Source organism: Acinonyx jubatus, chromosome C2, assembly GCF_027475565.1.
Source record: "Acinonyx jubatus isolate Ajub_Pintada_27869175 chromosome C2, VMU_Ajub_asm_v1.0, whole genome shotgun sequence".
NCBI lineage: Eukaryota > Metazoa > Chordata > Mammalia > Carnivora > Felidae > Acinonyx > Acinonyx jubatus.
In genome coordinates, this window is record NC_069384.1 from 115,600,677 (window position 1) to 115,626,183 (window position 25,507).

The following is a 25,507-nucleotide window of genomic DNA, read 5'->3' on the forward strand; positions in this document are numbered from 1 at the left end:
AGAACCCCTGGTAGAGTGCCAAGAGGAAATCAGGACTGGTCCACAAGCTGAAACATCTATAACTGCAAGGTTTGGACTCCAGGAATAACTGGTGCTCCCTCAACCAGTTACTGTGAGTAAGGAAGAGGGCTGACACCCAAGGTGAAGCCCATAGCTCACTGCTATCATCAGCAGTAGATTATATTCAGGAATTAAAATCAAAAGTATAACTCATCTGGCATGGGGCCCAAGCAATCAAGATAGGTGCTGGAGTGGATATAATTCTAAGGATTTTCCCCCAGTTTGCCATTTTCTGGTTACTTGATCAAACACCAGTCTAGCTCCTGCTGTGAAAGTTACTAAATTTACTGATCAGCTGACCTTAGATGGGGCTAGTCTGGATTGTCTGGGTGGGTCCAATGGAATCACAGGAGGACTAAAAAGCAGAAGGGGTGATAGACAGGAAAGGTGCAGCAAAGACGGAGATCAGACAGATTCCGGGCATAAGAAGAATTCAAAGGACAGTCACTGGCTCTGAGGTATGGGGACCCTTGAGGAGCTTCGAACAGGCCACCAGCTGACAACCAACAAGGAAACTGAGGTCTCAGTCTACAACCACAGTGGATTCTGCCAACAACTTGAATGAATTGAAAGGTGGGTTATTTCCAGAGCTTCCAGTTAAAAGCCCAAGGGGCAGAGATGATGATTCAACCTTGTGAGACTCAGATCAGAGAACCAAGACAAGCCAACCCAGACTGCTGACCTGCAGAACCGTGAGATGACAAAGTGAAGTTATTTTAGGCTGATAAATGTGTGGTCATTTGTTAACAGCAGCAATACAGATCCACTGTAAACATCCAACTTATCAGTACACCTTGCGTGCAGTCAAGCAACTGCTAACTACCAGACCTGGCCATGCCATGTAATGTTTTACCTGAACCAGCTAACGGCCGAAATACAGCAAGTTGGGTGCTACGTATCGGCTCCTACATTGTATCTACAATTACATAACACAAAACTAAATGCCTGAATATTTTTTCTCTATGCAGAATAATCCCATTTTGTACAAGTATTTATTACCAAGGAAAAATAGCACTGATATCTAATAATTTTATGTTTAGGATTATAACCCACTCAAAGCATTCTAGGGGTGCTGGGTGACTCTGCCAATTAAGCATCTGACTCTGGCTCAGGTCACGATCTCAGTTTGTGAATTGGAGCCCCATATTGTAGTTTGCAATGACAGTGTGGAGCCTGCTTGGAATTTTCTCTTTTTCTCTCTCTGCCCCTCTCCCACTTGGTCTCTCTCTCTCTCTCAAAATATATACATAAACAAAAAAAAATTGTAGAGGCTCACATATTTGATGGAAGAGATTGTTCACAGTATTATATATATTAATAAATAAATTATGGCACAATTACTACATGAAATATTATGCAGTCTTTCCGTGGATTTTTGAAGGAAAGGATTACTATATATTAAACGAAAGGAGGATACTAAATTGTATCCACTGAGTCTAATTTTATTATAAACACAAAATACTTGCACATTGTAAAGAAGACTGGAATACATTGCGTTATAGAGGTCATTAATAGGTGGTAGAGTTATTAGCAATTCTTACATGTTTTTATTTATATATTTTATAAAATGTCTACATATTTTTTAGAATTTGATATTTTAAAGCAAATATTACTCTGTAGAATGTTTGCTATGTACACACATGCCATTAATTCTATATATTACTTTGACAAATTAACTTTTTAGCACTTTGGTTTCCTGATTTCCCAAAATAAATTGACCCAAAGGGCCTAACATCTCTTTGAATATAAAAATTCTAAGAATATCTAAATACAGAAGTGTCAAGAAAACCCTAGGGTTATAATATATCTCCCTAGGGTCATCACTTAGATTTGGCACTTTGTTATTTTTATTTTTTTTTTTAAGTTTATTTACTTATTTTGAAAGAGTGAGAGAGAGAGCAAGGGAGGGGAAGAGACAGAGGGAAAGAGAATCTCAAGCAGGCTCTGGACTGCTGTCAGTGCAGAGACCTATGTGGGGCTGGAAATTGCAGTTCCTATCTCACAAACCCTGAGATTGTGACCTGAGCCAAAATCAAGAGACAGATGCCTAACCGCCTGAGCCACTGACACACCCCTCACGTTGCTTTTTTCTCCTTCATGTCATTGTTGCTTTCATCCCTCATGAGCATTTTCTGGACACTGAGTATGCTGTGTCTTAAATCAAAACAGATGTTTCTGTTTTCCATCCTACTACCACATGAGTTTTGAAGACAGTTAAGATAATAAAAACACGAACACAAAGCATTGGGAAGTTGCTACCTTAGTTTATCTTTAGATTATTTTAAGTAATATTCTTTTTTTTAACTTTTATTTTTAATTTTTTAAATTTACATCCAAATTAGTTAGCATATAGTGTAACTTAGTGCCCCTTACCCATTTAGCCCATCCCCCCTCCCCCAACCCCTCCAGTAACCCTCAGTTTGTCCTCCATATTTATGAGTCTCTTCTGTTTTGTCCCCCTCCCTGTTTTTATATTATTTTTGCTTCCCTTCCCTTATGGTCATCTGTTTTGTCTCTTAAAGTCCTCATATTGAGTGAAGTCATATGATATTTGTCTTTCTCAACTGACTCATTTCACTTAGCATAATACCCTCCAGTTCCATCCATGTAGTTTCAAATGGCAAGATTTCATTCTTTTTGGTTGCTGAGTAATACTCCATTGTGTATATATACCACTTCTTCTTTATCCATTCATCCATCGAGGGACATTTGGGGTCTTTCCATACTTTGGCTGTTGTTCATAGTGCTGCTATAAACACGGGGTGCATGTGTCCCTTTGAAACAGCACACCTGTATCCCATGGATAAATGCCTAGTAGTGCAATTGCTGGGTTGTAGGGTAGTTCTAGTTTTAGTTTTTTGAGGAACCTCCCTACTGTTTTTCAGAGTGGCTGCACCAGCTTGCATTGCCACCAACAATGCAAAAGAGATCCTCTTTCTCTGCATCCTCGCCAACATCTGTTGTTGCCTGAGTTGTTAATGTTAGCCATTCTGATAGGTATAAGGTGGTATCTTACTGTGGTTTTGATTTGTATTTCCCTGATGATGAGTGATGTTGAGCATTTTTTCATGCGTTGGTTGGCCATCTGGATGTCTTCCTTGGAGAAGTGTCTATTCATGTCTTTTGCCCATTTCTTCACTGGATTATTTGTTTTTTGAGTGTTGAGTTGGTAAGTTCATTGTAGATTTTGGATACTAAACCTTTATCTGATATGTCATTTGCAAATATCTTCTCCCATTCTGTCAGTTGGCTTTTAGTTTTGCTGATTGTTTCCTTCGCTGTGCAGAAGGTTTTATTTTGATGAGGTCCCAGCAGTTCATTTTTGCTTTTGTTTGCCTTGTCTCCAGAGACGTGTTGAGTAAGAAGTTGCTGCGGCCAAGATCAAAGAGGTTTTTGCCTGCTTTCTCCTTGAGGATTTTGATGGCTTCCTGTCTTACATTTAGGTCTTTCATCCATCTTGAGTTTATTTTTGTGTCTGGTGTAAGAAAGTGGTCCAGGTACATTCTTCTGCATGTTGCTGTCCGGTTTTCCCAGCACCACTTGCTGAAGAGACTGTCTTTATTCCATTGGATATTCCTTCCTGTTTTGTCAAAGATTAGTTGGCCATATGTTTGTGGGTCCATTTCTGGGTTCTCTATTCTGTTCCATTGATCTGAGTGTCTGTTCTTGTGCCAGTACCATACTGTCTTGATGATTACAGCTTTGTAGTATACCTTGAAGCCTGGGATTGTGATGTTAAGTAATATTCTTATGTAAATGACAACCATAGAGATTGTTCTGTGACTTTTCAAAACATTTATGCTTTTATCACTGCCTTATAGTAACATTTGACATAATAAAATAAGGTTCGTATATATGTTCATAAGAAAGAATCTTTAACTGAATTCATTATTTTAATGATTATATATAAAGAGGCTACATTTATCAAAACTATTTTATGTCATTAAAATTAGATTTAAGCATCTAACTCAAAGCTTAACAAACATTATGTATATCAGTTTTAATTTAGGAAAGCTATCGTTTTTTAAAAAATATTTCATTGTATAAGTAGAAATATAAATAAACGTCTAGGTGGAAATAAATTTGGTATAATCCTTTTGAAAAGTATTTTAGCAAGATATACAAAAACAATTAAAATGATTAAGTCCTTTGACTGTAAAATTTACATGGAAATTTAGGTTCACAAAATGATTCAAAAGAAAAAGAAATAAATGAATATTTAACTTCATTTAAAATTTTTCCTTCCAATACTAGCTTTAAAAAAACCAGCATCTATCCTTGATTGTTTGAATTCCTCACCTACACACCTAGACTATACCTTATTTGTTAATGCCCCAATATGTACTAATCCTATAAGCCTAAAGAATGAATTAGAAATCAGTACCCAGTGAAGGGATGGTTTGGAATCTGTTTACCAGGCTAATAAGTGCAAATCACATTCCTTAATATATCACTGTATTTAGGGCCACCTGGGTGGCTCAGTTGGTTAAGTGTTTGAATTCAGCTCAGGTCATGATCTCACAGTGGGTGAGTTTGAGCCCGGCATCAGGCTCTGTGCTGACAGCACAGCTCAGAGCCTGGAGCCTGCTTTGGATTCTGTGTCTTCCTCTGTCTGCCCCTCCCTGCTCATGTGCACACACACGTGGGTTCTCTCTCTCTCAAAAATATAAACATTAAAAAAATTTTTTTTAATATCACTGTATTTATCACACATGGCTATGAAAGTTTTTCTTCACTATTATCTCTTTACAGATGAATATATGACTAAATAAATAAATATCATTCCTTCTCTGGTATACATTTAAAAGATTACTTTGCAAATGAATTTAGTTCACATCTGTATTTGCAAACCTACACTGAACATCAAATAACAAGCAATTTCTTCTTTTTACCACAAAGACATATCATTACTGGAAAGTTCAAGTTTAAGGTGTTCTTCTTTTTATTAAAAATAAAATGTTTTAAATGTTTTTATTTATTTTTGAAGGAGACAGCACGAGTGGGGGAGGAGCAGAGAGAGAGGGAGGCACAGAATCCGAAGCAGGCTCCAGGGTCTAAGCTGTCAGCACAGAGTCCAATGTGGGGCTCGAACCCACAAACTGTGAGATCATGTCCTGAGCCGAAGCAGGATGCTCAACCGACTGAGCACCTAGGCGCCCCAAGGTGCTCTTCTTTTTAAAATGCAGTTAAAATATTGAATTACCAACAGTACTGAACTGGTGTAGGTAGAAGTAATCTCTAACCAAACTGTGATACATGGTTGCCGTGTTATTATTTGTTGTCAGTGTTCGATTCTACTGGCAACCTGATTGTAGGTGGTACAAATAAGTACAGAAGAGAGAGCAAGCAGAAGGTAAACATGATACAATGTAACTAATAATTGAGGTTTTATCCATTGACCTTTTTGAATATATAATCTATACGGTGAACTCAGGTTGACATATGACATCCTTACTGACATGACTTATTGAGGAGCTGAAGTCACTGTTGACCTATGGGTTTCTGTTTGTAATGTTTTACTTTGTTTGTTTACATTTAGCACTCATAAAAAAAAAGTATGACATACAAGCTCAGCCACTGACTCAGTAACCAAATATTTGTACTTCATAAGCATGAACTTTAGAATCTGAATATTAAATTCTCCAGTTAGCAAGGTTTCAAATTGTTCTTAGAGTTTCATTAAAATATCTCTTCTCTTGTTTTTGCTTGTGATACAGCCAGGAAAGTTTGTTTTCAACTAAAAAAAGGTTTAGTCCAATGAACTTGATTCTCCTTTGGGTCGTTCATTATAACCTGGTGTTAGTAATCTTGATATTTGCTCATAATTACTTTTAAGTAAGCATGGTTAGCAGTAATTATAGTTTGTTTTACTTTTAATCCTAAACTTGTTTATATTTCATTGTCTTCACTTTTATTCTGCAAACCATTGAAATATGGTTCCCCCCCACACCATTCCAATAAAGTTGCCCTTGCTAAGGTTGGCAATGGCCTTTTCATTGATAGACTTCATGAAAACTATTAATTCTTTAACTGAAAGCCAAAACAAATGTATATTTAAAAAATAGTTTCTGCGCTTAGATTTTCTGGCCTTTTTTTTCTAAACCTTATAATTCTCCCTTTATCTTTTTAAATTTATTTATTTATTTATTTATTTATTTATTTATTTATTTAATCTACATCCAACTTAGTATATAGTGCAACGATGATTTCAGGAGTAGATTCCTTAGTGCCCCTTACCCATTTAGCCCATCTCCCCTCCCACAACCCCTCCAGTAGCCCTCAGTTTGTTCTCCGTATTTATGAGTCTCTTCTGTTTTGTCCCCCTCCCTGTTTTTATATTATTTTTGTTTCCCTTCCCTTATGGTCATCTGTTTTGTCTCTTAAAGTCCTCAGTTGAGTGAAGTCATATGTTATTTGTCTTTCTCAACTGACTCATTTCACTTAGCATAATACCCTCCAGTTCCATCCATGTAGTTTCAAATGGCAAGATTTCATTCTTTTTGATTGCTGAATAATACTCCATTGTATATATATACCACTTCTTCTTTATCCATTTCATCCATCCATGGACATTTGGGGTCTTTCCATACTTTGGCTGTTGTTCATAGTGCTGCTATAAACATGGGGGTACATGTGCCCCTTCGAAACAGCATACCTGTATCCCTTGGATAAATACCTGGTAGTGCAATTGCTGGGTTGTAGGGTAGTTCTAGTTTCAATTTTTTGAGAAACCTCCATACTGTTTTCCAGAATGGATGCACGAGCTTGCATTCCCACCAACAATGCAAAAGAGATCCTCTTTCTCTCCATCCTCGCCAACATCTGTTGTTGCCTGAGTTGTTAATGTTAGCCATTCTGACAGGTGTAAGGTGGTATCTCATTGTGGTTTTGATTTGTACTTCCCTGATGATGAATGATGTTGAGCATTTTTTCATGTGTCAGTTGGCCATCTGTATGTCTTCTTTGGAGAAGTGTCTATTCCTGTCTTTTGCCCACTTCTTCACTGGATTCTTTGTTTTTTGGGTGTTGAGTTTGATAAGTTCTTTATAGATTTTGAATAATTCTCCCTTTATACAGTCATTTGATATTGGCTAAATAAGTGGAAACTTTTAGGCCCTAAATTCAACCATTTTGTTCTGTTTTGTTGGTTTGGATTTTGGGTAAGTGAAAACTGATATTTGCAAAGTGAAGAACTAAAAGAGATAAGCTTATCAGATGGTGACTGATAGACCATAGCTACAACTGGTATAACTCGTGAAGAAATTTAGCCCTGTAACCCTGCCAGGACAACCTGATAAAGCAGCATTGGTTAATCTCACTCTGCCGACTGAACACAGGATCCCCACCCCCACCCCACTCTGTGTCTCTGTCTCCTGCCTGAAAAGGAATGGGAACTAGTACATTAGAGGGACCTGAAATAGAGTGAGATCCTACTTTCTTTCCACTGTGGTTATATCCACCTCTAGGCTTCAGACTGTGGTATGAGATTATGGGATATGTTTTCTGTTCAGTGACCACCCTTTCCTACTAGAACTGGGGAAGTGGAAGGCATAATAAATTAGGCATTGTGTTTAACCAGAAGTTATGTGTGAGCACTTCTTCCGGTCATTGGATATAAGCAAAAGAACATGATGTTTTACCTACATACAGCACTCGGCACCACAGCTGCAACTCCTTTTCCTTCCTGCAGATTTTGACACCAGAGATTACTTCATCAAAAGTCTCTCCCACCTCAATTTTAGAAATACCACACTTTTTTTTCCTTTAAATTTATTTATTTATTTTGAGGGAGACAAAGGCAGCGTGAGTAGAGGGGCAGACAGTGGGTGAGACAGAGAATCCCAAGCAGGCTCTGTACTGTCAGCGCAGAGCACAACACGGGGCTCGAAGTTACCAAACCAGGAGATGGTGACCTGAGCCAAAACCAAGAGTTGGACACTTAACTGACTGAGCCACCCAAGTGCCCCAGAACTATCACACTTCTTTTTTTTTACACATCCTTGTTTGCCATTCCTGGTTTTCTTTTTTTTTTTTTTTGGCAACAGATAAAGAGCCCATGATCTCTAAATACTGGTGTCTCTTATTTCCATACCTGACCCATTCCTCATGCTGCAAAGGTTCAATGATGGGAGTCTACCGGTTTTGAAAATTTGATTATTGTGCATATTTCTGTTTCTCTCAACAGGTAAGTAGGAATATTTTAACAATCTACCAGTTGTCTGCCCTTTGTCCCACAGGCATCTTAAACTCAACTAATTTAACTGGACTCTATCCTAATCTTATTCTGTGATCCCTATTTATATGTGTGCATTACCATTCATTCAATTGTTCAAGATGAAAACATTCTTAAAATAATTCTGTCCCCTTTCCCTACCCAAAATCAGTCACCAAGCAAAACCTATTCCCTTTTTCTTTCTTTCTTTCTTTCTTTCTTTCTTTCTTTCTTTCTTTCTTTCTTTCTTTCTTTCTTTCTTTCCTTCTTTCTATCCCTGGAGTACATCCCCTTCCTTCCAATTTCACTGAACACACTTCACTATATTTTTCAATATTGTATTATCTTGTGTCTGGAATTGTCACTAAAATGCTCTCCTTTGGTTTTCCCATCCTACAAATCATTCTTGACACTAATTTAGTTTTTCTAAAGGAAGAACCTAATAGTGTCCTTTTCATACTTAAAATTATGCCATCAATCCACCCTCCAACATCAAACACCATCTCTTTAGCATAATGTATGAACTTCTCCCTGTGGCTTGCTGCTTACCTTCTCCAGGACTGATGGGTTTCGATCATCATAACTATTGTAACAAATTTCAATGGCTTTTCTCAATTTAAGGCTATTTCTTACTTACGTATCAAGGTTGGAGTTTCTAGTCTGTGGGCAGCTTTTATTCACATGGTGTTTCAGGGCCACAGGATCCTTCTGTTTCGTAGCTCCACCATTTCATAGGGTCTCATCATCTTCTGCATCAGGTCAATGGGAGGGAAACAGCACGGTGAAGGTTCACCTACTTCCTAAGAACCTTGGCTTTGTTCCTTTTCACATTCTATTGGCTAAAATTTTGCCATATTGCCACATGTTAGGTGACCGCTTCTCAGCAGCAATTCTATACCAAGAAAAAGAAAACACAAATTTTGGCGAACAGGTCATTGTCTTTGCCTCAACATCAGAAGTTCAAGTCCCTATCTTGCCCCCGCTTACACTGCAGCATACTCAACCACTTGTATTTCTGAAAGATATATGTCCTCACTTTGCATATGCTGCTGCTTTTTGCTTATGGCTATTTTCTACTCTTCTTTCAAAATCTAGCTGAAAAATCTTTTTATAGAGAAAGCCATCACAGAACTCTTATTTCTGGGTGAATATCCTCTCTATACATTCTTTATTTTCCTGTTGTAAGAGGTGCTTGGAAAATCTTGATAGACTCAGTTATATACGTTTTTACTTTAAAAATGACCATTTCTCCTCTCAGTTGGACTGGAAAACTATGAGTATCGAAAATGAAACTTGACTTATTGGGAGCAATTCTTGGTACAACTTTCTTTTTTTTTTTTTTTCATTTTTATTTATTTATTTATTTATTTGAGAGAGAGAGAGAGAGAGAGAGAGAAGAAGAAGAAGAAGAAGAAGAAGAAGAAGAAGAAGAAGAAGAAGAAGAAGGAGGGGGAGGAGGAGGAGGAGGAGGAGGAGGAGGAGGAGGAGGAGGAGGAGTGGGGGGGAGGGTCAGAGTGAGAGGGAGAAAGAATTCCAAGCGGGCTCTGAGCTGTCAGCACAGAGCCTGACATGGGGCCCAAACACACGAACCATGAAACATGACCTGAGCCAAAACCAAGAGTCGGACACTTAACCGACTGAGTCACCCAGGCACACTGACAAACTTCTGAAAATATTATTGGTAAAGTAACAGAACTTCAGATTTTATAAACAGTTGTGATCATACATCTGGCAATAGATAGTTTGTTAAAAGAGGAGCTTTTGGTTTGTTTTTATCTTCAGAAAAACCTGTAGAAGATGATATAAAAATCTAAAAATCTCTTGCTTAATAATAAATTATTTCTTTATATTTCTGGGAAGACACCAGATAGCATCTCCCAGCTTGCTTTGCAGTCCAGTGTGGCCATACAACTGAGCTCAGCCAAGGAAATGTTACCAGAAATGATGTGTGTCAATTCCAGGCCTGGCCCATAAAAACCTCCCCTATGCAACCAACTTCTCCTTTCTCCTCTCTGCAGGCTCAGTGTCAAAGCCCAGAAAAATCATGGAAGCTATGTACTAAAGATGTCAGTGCGTCCATTAGCCTGGGTCCTTGGGCCATGCTGTAAAGCAGAGCTCCTACCCCAGCAGGAACACCTCCATTGGTTGTTACACCATGTAAAAAGAAAAAAAAAAAAAAACAAGCTTTCTGGTATGTCATTGAAGTTTGGAGTTGGAGGTTGATAATGCCACCAGCAGTACCCCAAATAATGTGGACCAATGTTGATGACTAAAGAATTTGCGTTTGATAATCTAATTGTTAAGTTAAAAATCTTTGCTAAGGTTAATATTTCAACATAGAAAATTTTGTCCTACACAAATAAACTTAAGGCACCCAGATTTCACGACCTTCTCATGCTGTTTCCATGAAGCCCCACTATATCAATTCTACCTTGGGGCTGTGGGACTCTTAGAGCTAATATCTACAGCAGTTAGCCTGGACAAGAAAACAGAGATTAAGAGCAATAAAGAGAGTTTTGGAAAGAATAACTTCAAGATTCTCAAGGGTACAATGCTTTTGACTGAAAATAACCCTAAATAGCTTAAATAAAAAGCCTGAAACACTAAGAGATACAACCGAGGTGTAAAATTAAAAAATCCTACACACCACCATGCAGAAGAGAACAACAATAAAGAAGCTTGCTTATTTTGAGTATGAAACTGAACAGAAAACAAATATAAATGTCCTTGGAGAGACCATAACCACCAGCTAACCTTCACAGAACAAGTCGTCTGGAACTATGTAAGTCCATGATAAGTGCTGTAATTCTTCAGTGTCATCAAGTTCTTGAGCTCTTTCCACAATTTGATTCTATCATCATCAAGACCTGTCCTCACAGTCTCAAGACAATTCCACATATCATTGCCATATATAGAGAAGGAGGCATATACATACCTATATGTATGTGTGTATACATGTATATGTTTGCCTACATGTATGTGTATATGTGTAAACATACACACACACACACACACACACACATATATATATATGTATGCACACATACACATATATACATTCATACAAGTAAGCAGAAAGCAGATTTCTAGAAGTCCTCTAGAAGATTTTTCCTTAGCCAAATCTGTGTTATATGCCCACATGCAAACCAATCATAAGGAAAGAAGCTGATTTTCTAGTAATGAAAAAGCATCTTTTGCTTTAGGACCCTCCTTCCATAAACACATTGTTCCCCAATACCTTACAAAAGTAGGATTCCCTCCAGGTCCATTATTGCCTTACTGATTCAGAAAAACTGAGGGTGGAGCTTCACAAGTTGAATTTTAAGGAGAATTTCAGGTAGTTTGGTTGCATGCTAAAATTTGAGAACCACTATTTTACCCTGTAAAAGAAAATACTAAGTTTTGGGTAGGCCACTAATAGTTTATACCCTACCTAAATATTTTCTAATTAAAGATGGTACTCTTTTTTGGAGATAATAAAACTAAATAGAAAACAGTCAAGACAAAACAAAATAAAAAACCACAAAAGATGTAAAAACCACAAGGGTTACAAAAAGGTAATAATGTACAGGCGGAATAAGATTTCAACAAATTTGAGAAATTAGATGAGTCAGATGTGGTAACTATTTTGTAAGACATAAGAAGTTATAAAATGTGTAAGAATAATTGAGATTCAATTTACCTCCACAGACTCCCAGAGAGACAGAGCACTTAGTGATGACAAATAAAGAGAGGATAAAGTTTAAAATTAGAAATTAAAGGGAGGAATGCTTGAAAGCCTGAATTAAGAAGCCTATTCACCTACCCCATGGATTGAATATGGAAATGGTACGTGCCACCCTAAGCAAGATACAGGAGACTTCTGTTTAAAACAGAACGGAAATATCTAGGGATTCAAAAATAATATTCATCAAGGTTGGAAAATAACATTGAAAGTGTTATCTACTAGATCTCTACAGTTTTCCTGCCCCATCTACAGCAGAAGTTCAGCAGTCAGGAAGCTAAATCCTAAGGAGAAGCTTCTGCAAGCATTGGAGACTTTGGGCATCTACTTTGACTCCCATAAAAGTGTTAAAACCAAAGATAAATTTTGGCCCATCAAGAAGGAAAAGTTAAGAGAAGACCCCCACTAAAATCTCTGCTCATAGAATTACCACCTTGTAATATGAAAGAGAAGTAAACTCCACCATGTAGGAGGGAAGGGCACAGAGAAAACTTACCCTCTGGGCCTTGGTGCCAGTTGTGCACCAAGATGGATGCACAAAAAGATGGATGGATCGATCGAAGTATCATTGTAAACTCCTTAACTTACAATAAGAGCATGGATTTCAGACAAAATGGACTTTGAAGGAAAAGCATCACTAGAAATAAAGATCACTACATTATTGATAAAGGTTTGATTCACCAGGATAATAGAACTCCTTTTAGTTTTTGCTTAATCACAAACCAAAAACTATAAGCAAAAAAGTCAAAACAAGAAGTAATAAACAAATCTATCATTCTAATGAGAAATTTTAATATTCCTCTGAATAATTGGTAGAATAAACAAACAAAGTATCAGGTAAGGTAACAGCATATTTAAGAAATTGACCTAACACATGGGGCACCTGGGTGGGTCTGTCGGTTAAGCGTCTGACTTTGGCTCCGGTCATGATCTCACAGGTCATGATCTCACGGTTGGTGGGTTCAAGCCCCACATCAGGCTCTGTGCTGACAGCTCAGAGCCTGGAGCCTGCTTCAGATTCTGTGTCCCCCTCTCTCTCTGACCCACTCTTGCTGTGCTCCATCTCTCTCTGTCTTTCAAAAATGAATAAACATTAAAAAAATAAATTTTGGGGCGCCTTGGTGGCTCAGTCGGCTAAGCGGCCGACTTTGGCTCAGGTCATGATCTCGCAGTCTGTGAGTTCGAGCCCCGCATCGGGCTCTGTGCTGACAGCTCAGAGCCTGGAGCCTGTTTCAGATTCTGTGTCTCCCTCTCTCTGACCCTCCCCCATTCATGCTCTGTCCCTCTCTGTCTCTAAAATAAATAAACGTTAAAAAAATTTTTAAAAAAAATTATAAATAAATAAATAAATTTTAAAAGAAATTGCCCTAACACAAAAAAATACAATACCATACTCAACAACTGAAGAGTATACCTATTTTTCAAGTATTTATAAAGTGTGTACAAAAATTGGCTATGTACTGAAGGGCCATAATGCAAGTCTCAAAAAATTTCAAATGATTAAAACTATTCATAGTATATTCATGGACCACAATACAACTATATATAATAAGGTAACTAGAAAATTCTAACTTCTTGGCAATTAGGAATAAACAGGTGTAAGGAAGGAATCATATTGGATGTCCTAAGGTACAGTAGGCCTTTGAAAATAAGAGAGAAAGCCCAGAGGTGAAAAGTAAAAAACACAGTAAAAGATGATTTAAAAATGAAAGAGTTGTGAAAGCAACTTTAAATAAGATTATAATCCAGAGACCCAGTAAGTAGGCCTCTGTTAAATGAGGGATTCAGTCCACAAAATGTAAAGAGCACAACAAATCAGCAAGTGCAAAAAATATCCCAATCTGGGGCGCCCGGGTGGCTCAGTCGGTTAAGCGTCTGACTTTGGCTCAGTTTATGATCTCACGGTCCATGAGTTCGAGGCCCACGTCGGGCTCTATGCTGACCGCTGAGAGCCTGGAGCCTGCTTCCGTTTCTATGTCTCCCTCTCTGTCTGACCCTCCCTCGTTCATGCTCTTTCTCTCTCTGTCTCAAAAATAAATAAACATTAAAAAAAAAAATCCCAATCTGACAGAAAACTCTGTATTAAATGTCAGACATAACCCAGAATAAAATGTTAAAATGTTCAGTAACCCTCTGAATGATTACTATCAGCAACAGTCAGAATTAACAAAAACAATAACAAGGTCATACTTGCCAATTAGAATAGCAAACATTTAGAATTGATATTCAGGAAGTGGAGAGGTGGTAAAACTTTATTGGCAGAAGAACAGTGGTAGATTAATGATATTTATTGAGTGCTTACTCTGTGATAGGCATCACTTAAACTTTTTGCGTATTTATTTTAACTTCCTTAATCCTCATAAAAATCTTATGAGATAGATAAAATACCCTCCTCTTACAGATTAAAAAAGAAGCACAGAGATTCTAATTTGCACAGTCACAGAGAGGAGAAGGGATTCAAACTCAAGCAGCTGGTTTCCTCCCTCCTTTCTTACTTTTTTTCTCAATTTCGCTTTCCAGTCCCCTCCCTTCCAGTACCCTCTTCCTTCCTCCAAGGAGGTGTCTTGGTAATCCTTCAAGTATCTGTCAACAGAGTCAGGGGAAGAAAAGGGGAGGGGAGGTGGAGAAAGTGTGCTTCACCTTTTCTCCACACTCATCTTTATTGTGTGGAAGATCACAGGTTCCTTTTGTAAATAAAATAATTTCATGAAAAAAAACTCAATGAGTCCTTTAGCTGAGCTCAACAAATACCTGTTTACTGAGTCTGTTTGCCGGTCGGGCGGCGGCGAAGAAAAATTCAACAGTCTAAACACGTCTACTCGCTGTGATTGTTAAAAGTTGTTAATGGCGTTGGGGGGGGAGGGAGAGGGCAGAGGAGAGAGGGAGGCTGAGAAAGGGAAAAACGGGCAAGAAGGGGAGGGTGAGACAATGAGACACAGAGACATTGGGAGAGAGACAAAGAGTCAGGAAGCTACAGAGAAAAAGCCCGGTCGAGACAAACACGCCGGACCCGTCCTCATTGGTCCCCGGGGCCAGCGCTGCTCACAAGCTTTGAAAGTAACAGAAATGTAAGTGATGCAGGTTGAGAGCCGAGAAACGGAAGTTCCCTACGGTTTGGCGCCCACGACAGCACCCCCACGGCAGCCACTCCCCTGCGGAGGACTTTACGTGTCGGAGCGGGCGGCCACCTCCCAGTTAGTTAGCTCTCCGTTGCCCTCGCCGCTGAACTGACTTCGGAATCTCTGCGGGGAGCGAGGAAGGGGGCGGGGGCCTGCAGCTCTCACGCCCTCCGGCAGCGACGCGGGCGCGCGGGTGGGAGAGCCCTTTTGTGTACCTAGGATCCGGGAAACGAAACCGAGAGCGTGTCCGCACCTCGGAGGTTCTCGGCAGCGCGGAGCACCTGCAGCCCCAGGTGGGCGGGCGCCTTTCTCGCCCCTCGGCCCCGCGCGCGCACCGCGCGCCGGACTCGCGTGGGTTCCCGGGCCGGTTGCGCGGCGCTGGGGGCCGCTAGCGGGGGCGGGGCGCGGGGTCCGGCCAGCTGTGTTTGTGCGGGGTGAGCTGAGTGGAGGAAGCGGACGCGGGGGGGGGGGGGTAGAGTCCCGGGGAAGCGACCCCCGGAAGCGGAGCTGCGACTCGCGAGTGGCCCCAGTTGGCCCCCAGGCCCCACCACCCGGCACCACTGGTAAGGTGTTTCTTGCCCGAAACTGCCTTGCGTGCTCAGCGCCCCTTTACTACCACTGCCCACCTCTTGGCCGCGCTGAAGAACCCGGCAAGAACCAGGACTGTGGGTGTCCGCTGTCGCGCTGGGAGGATTAGAAGAGATGATTAGTGGGGCCTCGTAGCTGTCATAGAACAGTATGTATTCGTTAGAGTACGGTGTACCCTAAACCTGTGCTAGTCCCTCTGGAACAGACGAATTGGAAAGATAGAGCTGGTTTATAGCATAGAAGCTAAGACCATTAATTAGTTCAGGAGTCCACCTGCCTGATTTGAATCCTACCTCTACTACTTAATTGCTGTGGACTCTGAACCAGTTTCTTCATCCTTGTGCTTTCCTGGCCTCATCTCTGAAATTGTGCGATGGTCAAAAAAGAGTTACAAGAGTTACAGTATGGCGTGTATTAGTGTAAAGCTGTGGGAGCTGTGCTAGCCCCAAGAGTACTCGGTAAGGTTAGCTTTTATTATTCTAGATACTTGACAGAATCCCTGCTTCTAAACTCATGAATCTGGTTCCCACATGGTTTTATTTCTAGGGTTATTCCAGTAAATCTTGGAATGGCCGCTTCTCAGTTCCAGGAACTGGCGAGCATTGTTTCTCCTACTTGAGCAATTTGAGAAATACGGTTTACTCATCTTTCCTTTTTTAAAATGAAAAGGGAAACGAGTGGATTTCTTCAGTGGATACAAAAAGTGGCATGTATGCTCTGGGAAACAGTGTGGAGGTTCCTAAAAAAATTAAAAATAGATCTACCCATGACCCAGCCATAGCACTGCTAGGAATTTACCCAAGGGATACAGGAGTGCTGATGCATAGGGGCACTTGTACCACAATGTTTATACACTTTCAACAATAGCCGAATTATAGAAAGAGCTTAAATGTCCATCAACTGAGGAATGGATAAAGAAGATGTGGTTTATATATACAATGGAATACTACTTGGCAATGAGAAAGAATGAAATCTGGCCATTTGCAGCAACGTGGATGGAACTAGAGGGTGTTATGCTAAGTGAAATGAGGCAGAGAAAGATACCAGATGTTTTCGCTCATATGTGGATCCTGAGAAACTTAACAGAAGACCACAGGGGAGGGGAAGGGGAAAAAAACCTTATGGAGAGGGAGGGAGGCAAACCATAAGAGACTCTTAAATACTGAGAACAAACTGAGGGTTGATGAGGGGTGAGGGAGAGGGGAAAGTGAGTGATGGGCATTGAGGAGGGCACCTGTTGGGATGAGCACTGGGTGTTGTATGGAAACCAATTTGATAATAAATTATATTTAATATATTAAAAAAAAAAGTGGCATGTAAAATAAGTGGCTAGGTCAGAGATTCAGCAGCCTTCCCATTAGTAAGGGAGCTGTTCTTTATGAACAAAAGGAGTGAAATCATACTGTGCACATATTGTTAAGTCAACAAGCAGCAGTTAAGTCTCTTGTCCTGGACAAGACAGGCCATATTCTGGTCTTTCAGAGCATAGAATGCAGGTAGAGAGACATTAAATGGGTACGAACTGTGTCCCATATACCTCTCTATTCTCATGTCTGATTATCTTTTTTTTTTTTTTTTTAGTAATCCACAAGTCTTTCATTTCCTTGAATGAGTCAAGCTCCCTGTAGCCACAGGACTTGTACAGTTCCCTCTGTGTATAATGCCTAACTACCTGTCTCAACCCCCAACCCATGGCCTGGTGGATTTTAGACTACCTTTGGCTCTCAGATGCAAAGGAAGTTTAGGGATATAGATTTCTACCATTGTCATTAGAGCAGTAACGTTTTCCTAAAATAATTAAGAACATGTGTCTGCCTCTTGGGACTCAGAAAAATATTTAAGTGGTTTGTTCTTAATTAAGAAGTAAATGTGGATAAAGAATACAAATCTAGTTTATGCCTAGTATATAGGCATAGGAGTCTTAGGAACTTTCAAAATTATGGATGCTTCCCTTGGGTTCCAGATTTTACATCAATAACTTTTTTGGAAAGCAATAAGATAGAAATTCCAGGACCCCAAGAGATAGATGGGTCAAGAATGTCACTGTCCTGTGAACTGTGGAACCATGACTGATGTCACCGGCATCATTTCTCCTTATGCCTGATGGAAGAGGTTTATCATTTTCAAATAGCCCAGAGCAGCAATGGGTCTTGATGAGGAAAACAAAGGCAAAAAAATGTAGTTTAAATTAAATCCCCTTACAGCTTGAAGCCCAGTGATACCAGAGACCTGCAGTCTGTAACATTCCGTAGGAATTTACGGCTGCCTTAAGGCCTTCATGTTTACATTCCATTAAAAACTAGAAGCAACCTTATCTTGACAGTAGCTAAATCTTCGTCCTGTAAGACCCTGCTTTCAGCATACAGAAATTTCTTAGAAACTAACTTTATGTCCCCTCCTCCACAAACCTTCAAATACATTATCACTCACTCCTCACAGTCGCAGAGCAGCTCTTCTGCCCACAGGTTCTGACCCTGTGTTTTAATAACATCATATTTTTGCACCAAACATGTCTCAGGAATTCTTTCTTCGCCATTTGCGTATGAACCCCACTTCAAATTGCATCAGGTCTTATGGTGTCTAATAGAATAATTTTTACCAGAGATGTACTTACTTGTATATAGTATATGATGTGTTAAATCTCAGAAACTCTCTTTTAGCAGAGTTAGGGATGAGTGTATAGTAATCAGATTATAATTTGAAACTATATATTTGTCTTGAAGTAATTAAGATTCCAGTGGTACAACATATATGACTTTCTTAGAGACTTTTTTTTAGTACAGGATGAATATGATGTTCTTTTTCTTGGAAAATTTTCTAGGATTTGTTTCTTATTAAGAGTAGTGGAAGGCAGGGGTATACCTGGCTGGCTCAGTTGGTAGAGCCTGTGACTCTTGATCTCAGGGTTGTGAGTTCAAGCCCCACATTGGGTGTGGAGCCTACTTAAAATAAATTTAAAACAAAAAGAGTAGTGGAAAACATTATTTAAAAGTTATCATGTTAATTAATTAATGAAATCACCCAGGACTCAGCCTAGTCATTTCCAAAACTGAGTGACATTACCTCTTGTTAATAGACCCTTAAGTTTGAGAAAATCAAAAGATCTTCAAAACAGCAAACAGGAGCGGACAGGGTGTTGTGGTATCATCTTTATTCCACAAGTGCTTTATTCTACCTGGCACACAGGTGACTACAACTGTCACTTAACATTTTGTACCAGAACTTATGACATGCCACGTTTTGTGCTTGAGATATTATTTAACTGCAAAAATTCTAAAACCTACAGCAAAGGGAGGACCCAGATTATGTTCTGCAGTAGTTTTGCCATTAGGGACTTATTCTCACACGTGTGCCATTTCAAGACTCAAAATAATGTAACCAAATTGGAAAGAAAAGAGCAAATAGGGACGAATAAGCTCTGCTTTAGAGTCTGTTCAGTTTCACTTCCTGGGATCTCTGGGCGAGAGGTTTTGCCTTATGAGTTAATTGCAAGTAACAGGCATCAAGGGGGTTGGGATTTAAAGTGGAGAGATCAGGGGGAAAAGAAACCAAGAACTGGAAGGCAGAAGTGGTGAGGGAGCCTAAGGCAAACTGACAGGCTGCAACCCACCCCCGCCCCAGGGGGAATCCATGTGATACTCCTCAGGCACTCCTGGCTGCCCAAGAACAAAGGAAAGGGGAAAAAGAAATGGTTAACTGATAGAGATCATTGTGCCCAGTACCCGAGTCTCCCTACTATTTACAAATATTTTACAAATATCAATAGCCCAATCTCCAGAAACCGATGGACCTCGTTTCCTGGAGCCTCAGCATCACCCCTCCATAGTGCTGTGGAAGACAAAAACAGAAGGAAATGGCAGATAGAACTAAATTTCCTTGTAACTTGCAGCCCATTGGCAAATACTTGAGTCTGGCCGAGTAAACTGTTTCTCCAGGAAGTCCCTACTGTCTTAATGCTAATGCTTTGCTAGAGGGAAAACAACCTTAGCTTGACAACAGTTAGGCCTCCAGTATCCTGGGAGTCTTCTTTAGCATATGCAAATCTCACTGGAAACTTTCCCTGGACTTTACCACCCCCCACAACTCCCTATTATATAGCCAGTCTCTCCTCAAAGTCCCAGGGCAGCTCTTCCTGCCCATGGGTCCTGTCCCCATGCTTTATTTAATAAAATCACCTTTTTGCACCAAAAACATCTCCAAGAATTCTTTCTTGGCTGTCACTTCCGGAGCCCACAAACCCCACTGTCACCCCAAAAACCTCATCAGAAGTGCCGAGTACAATGGTTTTTTGGGGTTTTTTAATTATTTTTTTGTATAGAAATAACCTAACACAAGGTTTTGGTTGGATTGTGACGGTGCTACAACTATGACAACCCCTGAGAGTGGATTTTCTGGCTAAAAGTATATCTTGTAACATAACAAAGAGTCAGGCCTTTTCAAATTTGCTGTTCAAGATGGGCAGAACTTATCCATAGAATCTGGAATCCAGAGATATTTGCATTAGTGTGGTCTGATAGCTAACCCGTCTGTCTGTCCTGGTGAACTTAGAGCCCAGCCTCCTTTGTGTAGACTGGAAGGCTTCAGTTTTTGACTTGGTTACAAGGTGGGGTCTTAGGCTTACAACGTTTTCCTCTCAGCTTTCTGCCTTATAGGACCTTCTCCCCGCAAAGGTTTGTGGAAAACATCCACCATCCTGGGGTGACTCACAACTTCTTAAGTCATACTCAGAATCACATCAACAGGGGATGGGATCAAGACCAAAGGGTTTAAATAACCAGATTCTGGTGGACTAGATGAATAGAGGAATATCCTATGTGTACGTATAGTTTCATAATATCTTGTTACAACAGTCATATTTGACCTATAAATTTGTAGACAATGTAGTAATATCAGGTCTTCTTTTTCAGAACTCTATAAATCATGGAAAAGCAAAGTAAGTAATTTAAGTGTTGACTTCCTTTTATAATGTTAAATCTGTTGTTAATATGTTCTGTGTCTTATATGATGCTGTATTCAGTTTCTGAAAGGATGTAATTTACTTTGTTTATGTTCCAGAACCCGAAGTCTAGGTCATTTTTTTTTTTTTAACTGTAAAGACAATGTACACATATATCCACTACTGCTAGTTTTCCTGTAAAAATAAAACCTTAAATAAGCCTAAGGAATTTTAGTCTTACTGGGAAATATGTTATATAATTTATACTATATTCCATTTAGGTCAGTTTTCCCCTTTTTGTGTGCATTTTATATACATAAACATCATTCAACTCAAATTAACCAGATAAGAAATTTAATATGTCAGATCATTGTAACAAAATCTTTGGATATATCCCTGCTATATATTTCATAACATCCACACATGAACAGGTTTAATAAATACCAATGATTACATTCTGGCTTTTTTCCTATCAAGAAAATTCTAAATAAGATGGATATCGACCAAGCATATAATAAAAGACTTTGTTTTTGTTTTTTTTAATCTAAAGTTCTGAAGAGAAAAGCAATGCATATGGGGGAAAATATGAAAAAAAAAATCCTGTTTTATGAGAAGATTTACATTATCTGTTTACTTTTGTTTAGATACTGAAGACATGTTTATCTCTCACCATAATGTCAGCCTTACTAGCTGTATTAGATACTCTTTAGGACTAGAAACCTCAGCTTTCCTTCATGAAGCTTCATGATCTCTTAATGTTTGCTATATGAATTTAATTTTACTTACAAAACTCAAGGCTTCTTAAATGTAAATTGATACAGTATTACACTTTATATCTGCTATAAGCATTAGGATGCTTCAGATCACCATAGAAAGATTCTTTTTGCCACGGTCATAGTCACTTTTTAACTCTTCATCTTCATATACATAATTGTTTGTATATCTGTGTATATGTGCATAAATAGGAATTAAATGTATACATGTATATAAATACATATAGAAGTAAAAATAAAATATCTTTATATTAATGTGACAGTCCTATGGTATCTATAAATTATTTTAAGTTCCATTTCACAAATGCAAAAATCCATTCATAATTCATATGATCTTTGGTATATTTGACCACTTGCTTATTTGCTTATTTTCCCTCTGTATGAATTCCTGCTGAAATTCCTAAAGCCAGGATTAACACTCTGGAACCAAACCCCAGAGATTATGAGCTTCTAATTTCTTGAATCTGTCAGCTCCTAGATATGTATATGTATTTACTATTGTTCAAACACTGGTACCTAGAGGTGCCAAAATGTGACCTATCATTTAAGAGTAGGTATGTTAGTCAGACTTGCAGTGTTTTCCTTGAGATCTGTTACGCGTGATCCGGTTGTTTCCAGCTCAGGTGGGGAGTGGCAGCGGTGGGCAAAGCCTTGAGAGCTAGAGAACTAGGAACTAGGCCACTCGAAGTCAACAAACAAGGGAATGGTTGGGATGGAATGACTTTTGTGGTATTTGAGAGATCTGCAATCAGTCAGGGTACGTTGCGGCAACTGTTTAGGGAAAAGCCCTGATGAAAGTAGAGGGTTCTGTTACCGGAATATGCACCAGCTCTGTGGACTCCAGTCTGCTGAAGTTATCATGAAGTTGATTGCGTGAAGGAGAAGGCTGGCTCACAGCCCAGCTTTCCCGCTGAAACCACATGAGTTGAGTAGTCTTTGAAGGCCTATGATAAAGAAGTGTGTAGACAATGTATCAGATGAAAAGTTTGACTAACTTTTTCTTCTGTATTGATGCCATGTGCTCGTCATTCAATAAGAAACTATTTTGGGTTTATAGTTAGCACGCCATAATGAGCCAGAGGAGGACATAATGAGCCAGAGGACAAATGTAGTGTCCACTAACCTTAAGTTCTATGAAGACAGGGCCAGGATATCCTCAGAGCTTAGCTCAGAGGCAATACAGGAGATGGCCAACAAGTATTTATTGTCTGGCTGGGGCGGCTGCTAAATGAGTGACTAGGAAACACAAATATGAAGGACTAGGAGGTTCAACCATTTGTACGTATATTAAGAATATTCAATGTTTAATGTGGTATTTTATTGTTATTCAGTCAGTTATGATTTTATTGGGCAAAATCAGTCAGATACTAGGAAGTTCCTTATTGGGTATTCTTATTGGTATTGGATATTCTTGAATTCCTTATTGGGAATTCAAGCTTATTGGGTAATTGCAGAGTAAGCATAAAAAGGATATTCAATATTGAAATATACGCACTATTTTAAATATTTTGAAAATAATTCTTTGGGACCCCTGGATGGCTCAGTCAGTTAAGCGTCCAACTCTCGATTTCAGCTCAGGTGATGATCTCATAGTTGTAAGGTCGAGCCCCCATGTTGGGCTCTGCGCTGGACGTTGTGCCTGCTTAATATTCTTGGTCCCCCTCTCCTCCTGCCCCTGCCCCTCCCCTGGTTGCACGCATGCGCATGTGCTCTCTCTCTCAAAGATAAAAGGAAAAGGCTAATTGGTATAGCAATAACTAGGTATCTTTAAAAATCATCATACTATTTCCATCATCATCCCTATATCCAAGTAGTTTCATTTCTCTCTGTCTTCCTTTACAGTCTGTATGTGTTTCTAAAACACTTTTTTCCCCTAATACCAACATGGAATTAGGTATTAACACTTGGAACACTTCCAAACATGGAACACTCATCAGACATGTTTGAAAGCTAGAAGTTCAGCCCCGGTAACTCAGCTGTCTCATTTTATTCAAAGAGGAATTTGTTTGAAACCGATGCTCCTGCCAATTAAGTCTGATAACAGCTTTTGTTAAGTGAAGAAATCACTTTATTTTAGTACAGCACGAGATCATATAAAGATCATATCAATGGAAATTATCTAAGGACAATGTATTTTTCTTTCTAATACATATTTTTTTCTTTTTTTTTTTTAATTTTTTTTTAACATTTATTTATTTTTGGGACAGAAACAGAGCATGAACGGGGGGAGGGTTAGAGAGAGAGGGAGACACAGAATTTGAAACAGGCTCCGGGCTCCAAGATGTCAGCACAGAGCCCAATGTGGAGCTCGAACTCACGGACCGCGAGATCGTGACCTGAGCCAAAGTCGGCCGCTCAACCGACTGAGCCACCCAGGCGCCCCTTATTTTTTTCTAATATATATTTCATTAAAGCAAATATATGTTTACCTTTCCCTAAATTGCAGACGGACAAATGAATGCTCCTCACCCAGGAACGAATTTACCACCTGACTATCCCCCTCAATATCCTTCAGCAACACTCCAAGGTAAAACATTTGTCTAAGAATAAAAATCCAAAATTATTCAATTACTGATATTCCCCAAAGGGCATATGTATGGGTGTGTGTCTGCCTTTGTTTGTGTATTTTAGTAGTGTCTTTTATTAAAAGTGTAATAATGAAATTGGCAGCCTAGTTCTTGATTTTTTTTTCTGACTATATATTAGCATAAATAATATCATAAAAGTAATGTTTACTTATGCAGGATAGTAAAGATATAGAGTTAACAAAAACAGTCCATTTACATGTAGCAAATAAAATAAAGTTTGCACCAAAATATACATTAGAAGTAAAAGATTTAATTGATCCTTCATCTGTTCTGAAAATTGTCATCACATAATCACATTTAGATTTATCCCTGGGTATTTTTTAGTCCTATATTAGCTGAGGGTAATCGTGTACAGTGAGAGTCACAGAAAAGACGTGAGTGCTTAAAACTGGAAGCTGTACATAATAAAAGTGTAGCTGCTTGGGGGTCATTCTCATTTTCACTTTGTAACATATATGAAAGCTTTCCTTTTTGTACGCATGCTTAATCATGCCTTATATCTAAGAAAAGTAATCGAGTCCTATCACTACATTCTAGGGAGTACATTTTTCCCTTTGAACCAGTTATTGAAAGACCTCAGAGATTTTCATGTAGACAAATGCAGTTATCAAAATTACTAGAACTTCACTACATGGCAAAATTGATGGTGTACCCAGATTTGCAAGTAGTCAGGCTACTTCCTTCTTGAGAGACTGAGAGACCACTCTGGAGATTTAGGATCAAAAGGTATCCGGTTTGGGTAGATGGGTGTATCCATTTTGTATTCTACTCTGAGTGAATAACTCTGCTTGGGAACTCAATGGCCTGTTTAATTGTGTAGCCAAGAAACTTCCCAGCGGGGCCTGGATCACATCCAGGTGTTTGCAGTTAGAAGCATCTGAGCTAGAATATCTCTAAGGAGATAGTTCTCAAGGGTGCCTGCCCTTAAGTATTACGTGGAAGATTTTAAAACACTGTACCAGGGCACTATCCCGGGAGAATTAAAGCAGAAGCTCAGGTCACGGGACCCAGGGATTGGTAATTTTTTTAATTACCCAGTTAGTTGTAATGTGCAACCAGGGCTGAGAACCGCTGTCGTAAATTCTTATATGGTGGTTGTTTGATGAATTATTAGCAAGCTCGAATATTCATCCAGGGCACTTGGAGAATGATTTAATCCACCCCACAGCTAGTTAAAATGAGGTGATACATAATTAAATTCAGTTATAATCAGACTTGAGAGTTTGTGAGAAAAATAGCCTAATTTTATTTCACAAGTCCAAGGCCATATATAGTGCAGGTCTTAATATGGCAATGATGCTAAAAATAGTGACAGTTTAAAATTGAGAGCTTACTGTGCATAATGTGAATAAACTCATTTAACTGTCAATCTTAGGAGGTAAATAGCATCATGTACCCAGTGTGCAAGTGGAAAAAGGCAAAGAGAGGCTGTATCAGGTTTCAAGTCTGGCTTCTGCGCTAAATGGCTGTGTGGTGGTTCACACAACTCGTTATACCTGCAAGTCTC

The 25,507-nt window shown here is 39.2% G+C and overlaps 1 protein-coding gene across 3 annotated transcripts in view; it reads left to right on the forward strand.

Moving 5' to 3' along the window:
• Positions 1-15,157: 15,157 nt before the first annotated feature.
• LOC106975223 (phospholipid scramblase 1) overlaps positions 15,158-25,507 on the forward strand; it is a 30,506-nt gene continuing 20,156 nt past the window's right edge. Inside the window, exons 1-4 of one of the 3 annotated variants that reach the window (XM_053221326.1) lie at positions 15,220-15,408; positions 20,611-20,636; positions 22,031-22,169; positions 23,859-23,939. In XM_053221326.1, the coding sequence (XP_053077301.1) occupies positions 22,130-22,169; positions 23,859-23,939 (121 nt within the window). In that variant the 5' untranslated portion in view covers positions 15,220-15,408; positions 20,611-20,636; positions 22,031-22,129. Of the gene's footprint in view, positions 15,409-20,610; positions 20,637-22,030; positions 22,170-23,858; positions 23,940-25,507 lie in introns of all 3 variants that reach the window. The other 2 variants (XM_027061647.2, XM_053221328.1) reach the window with 2 other exon arrangements.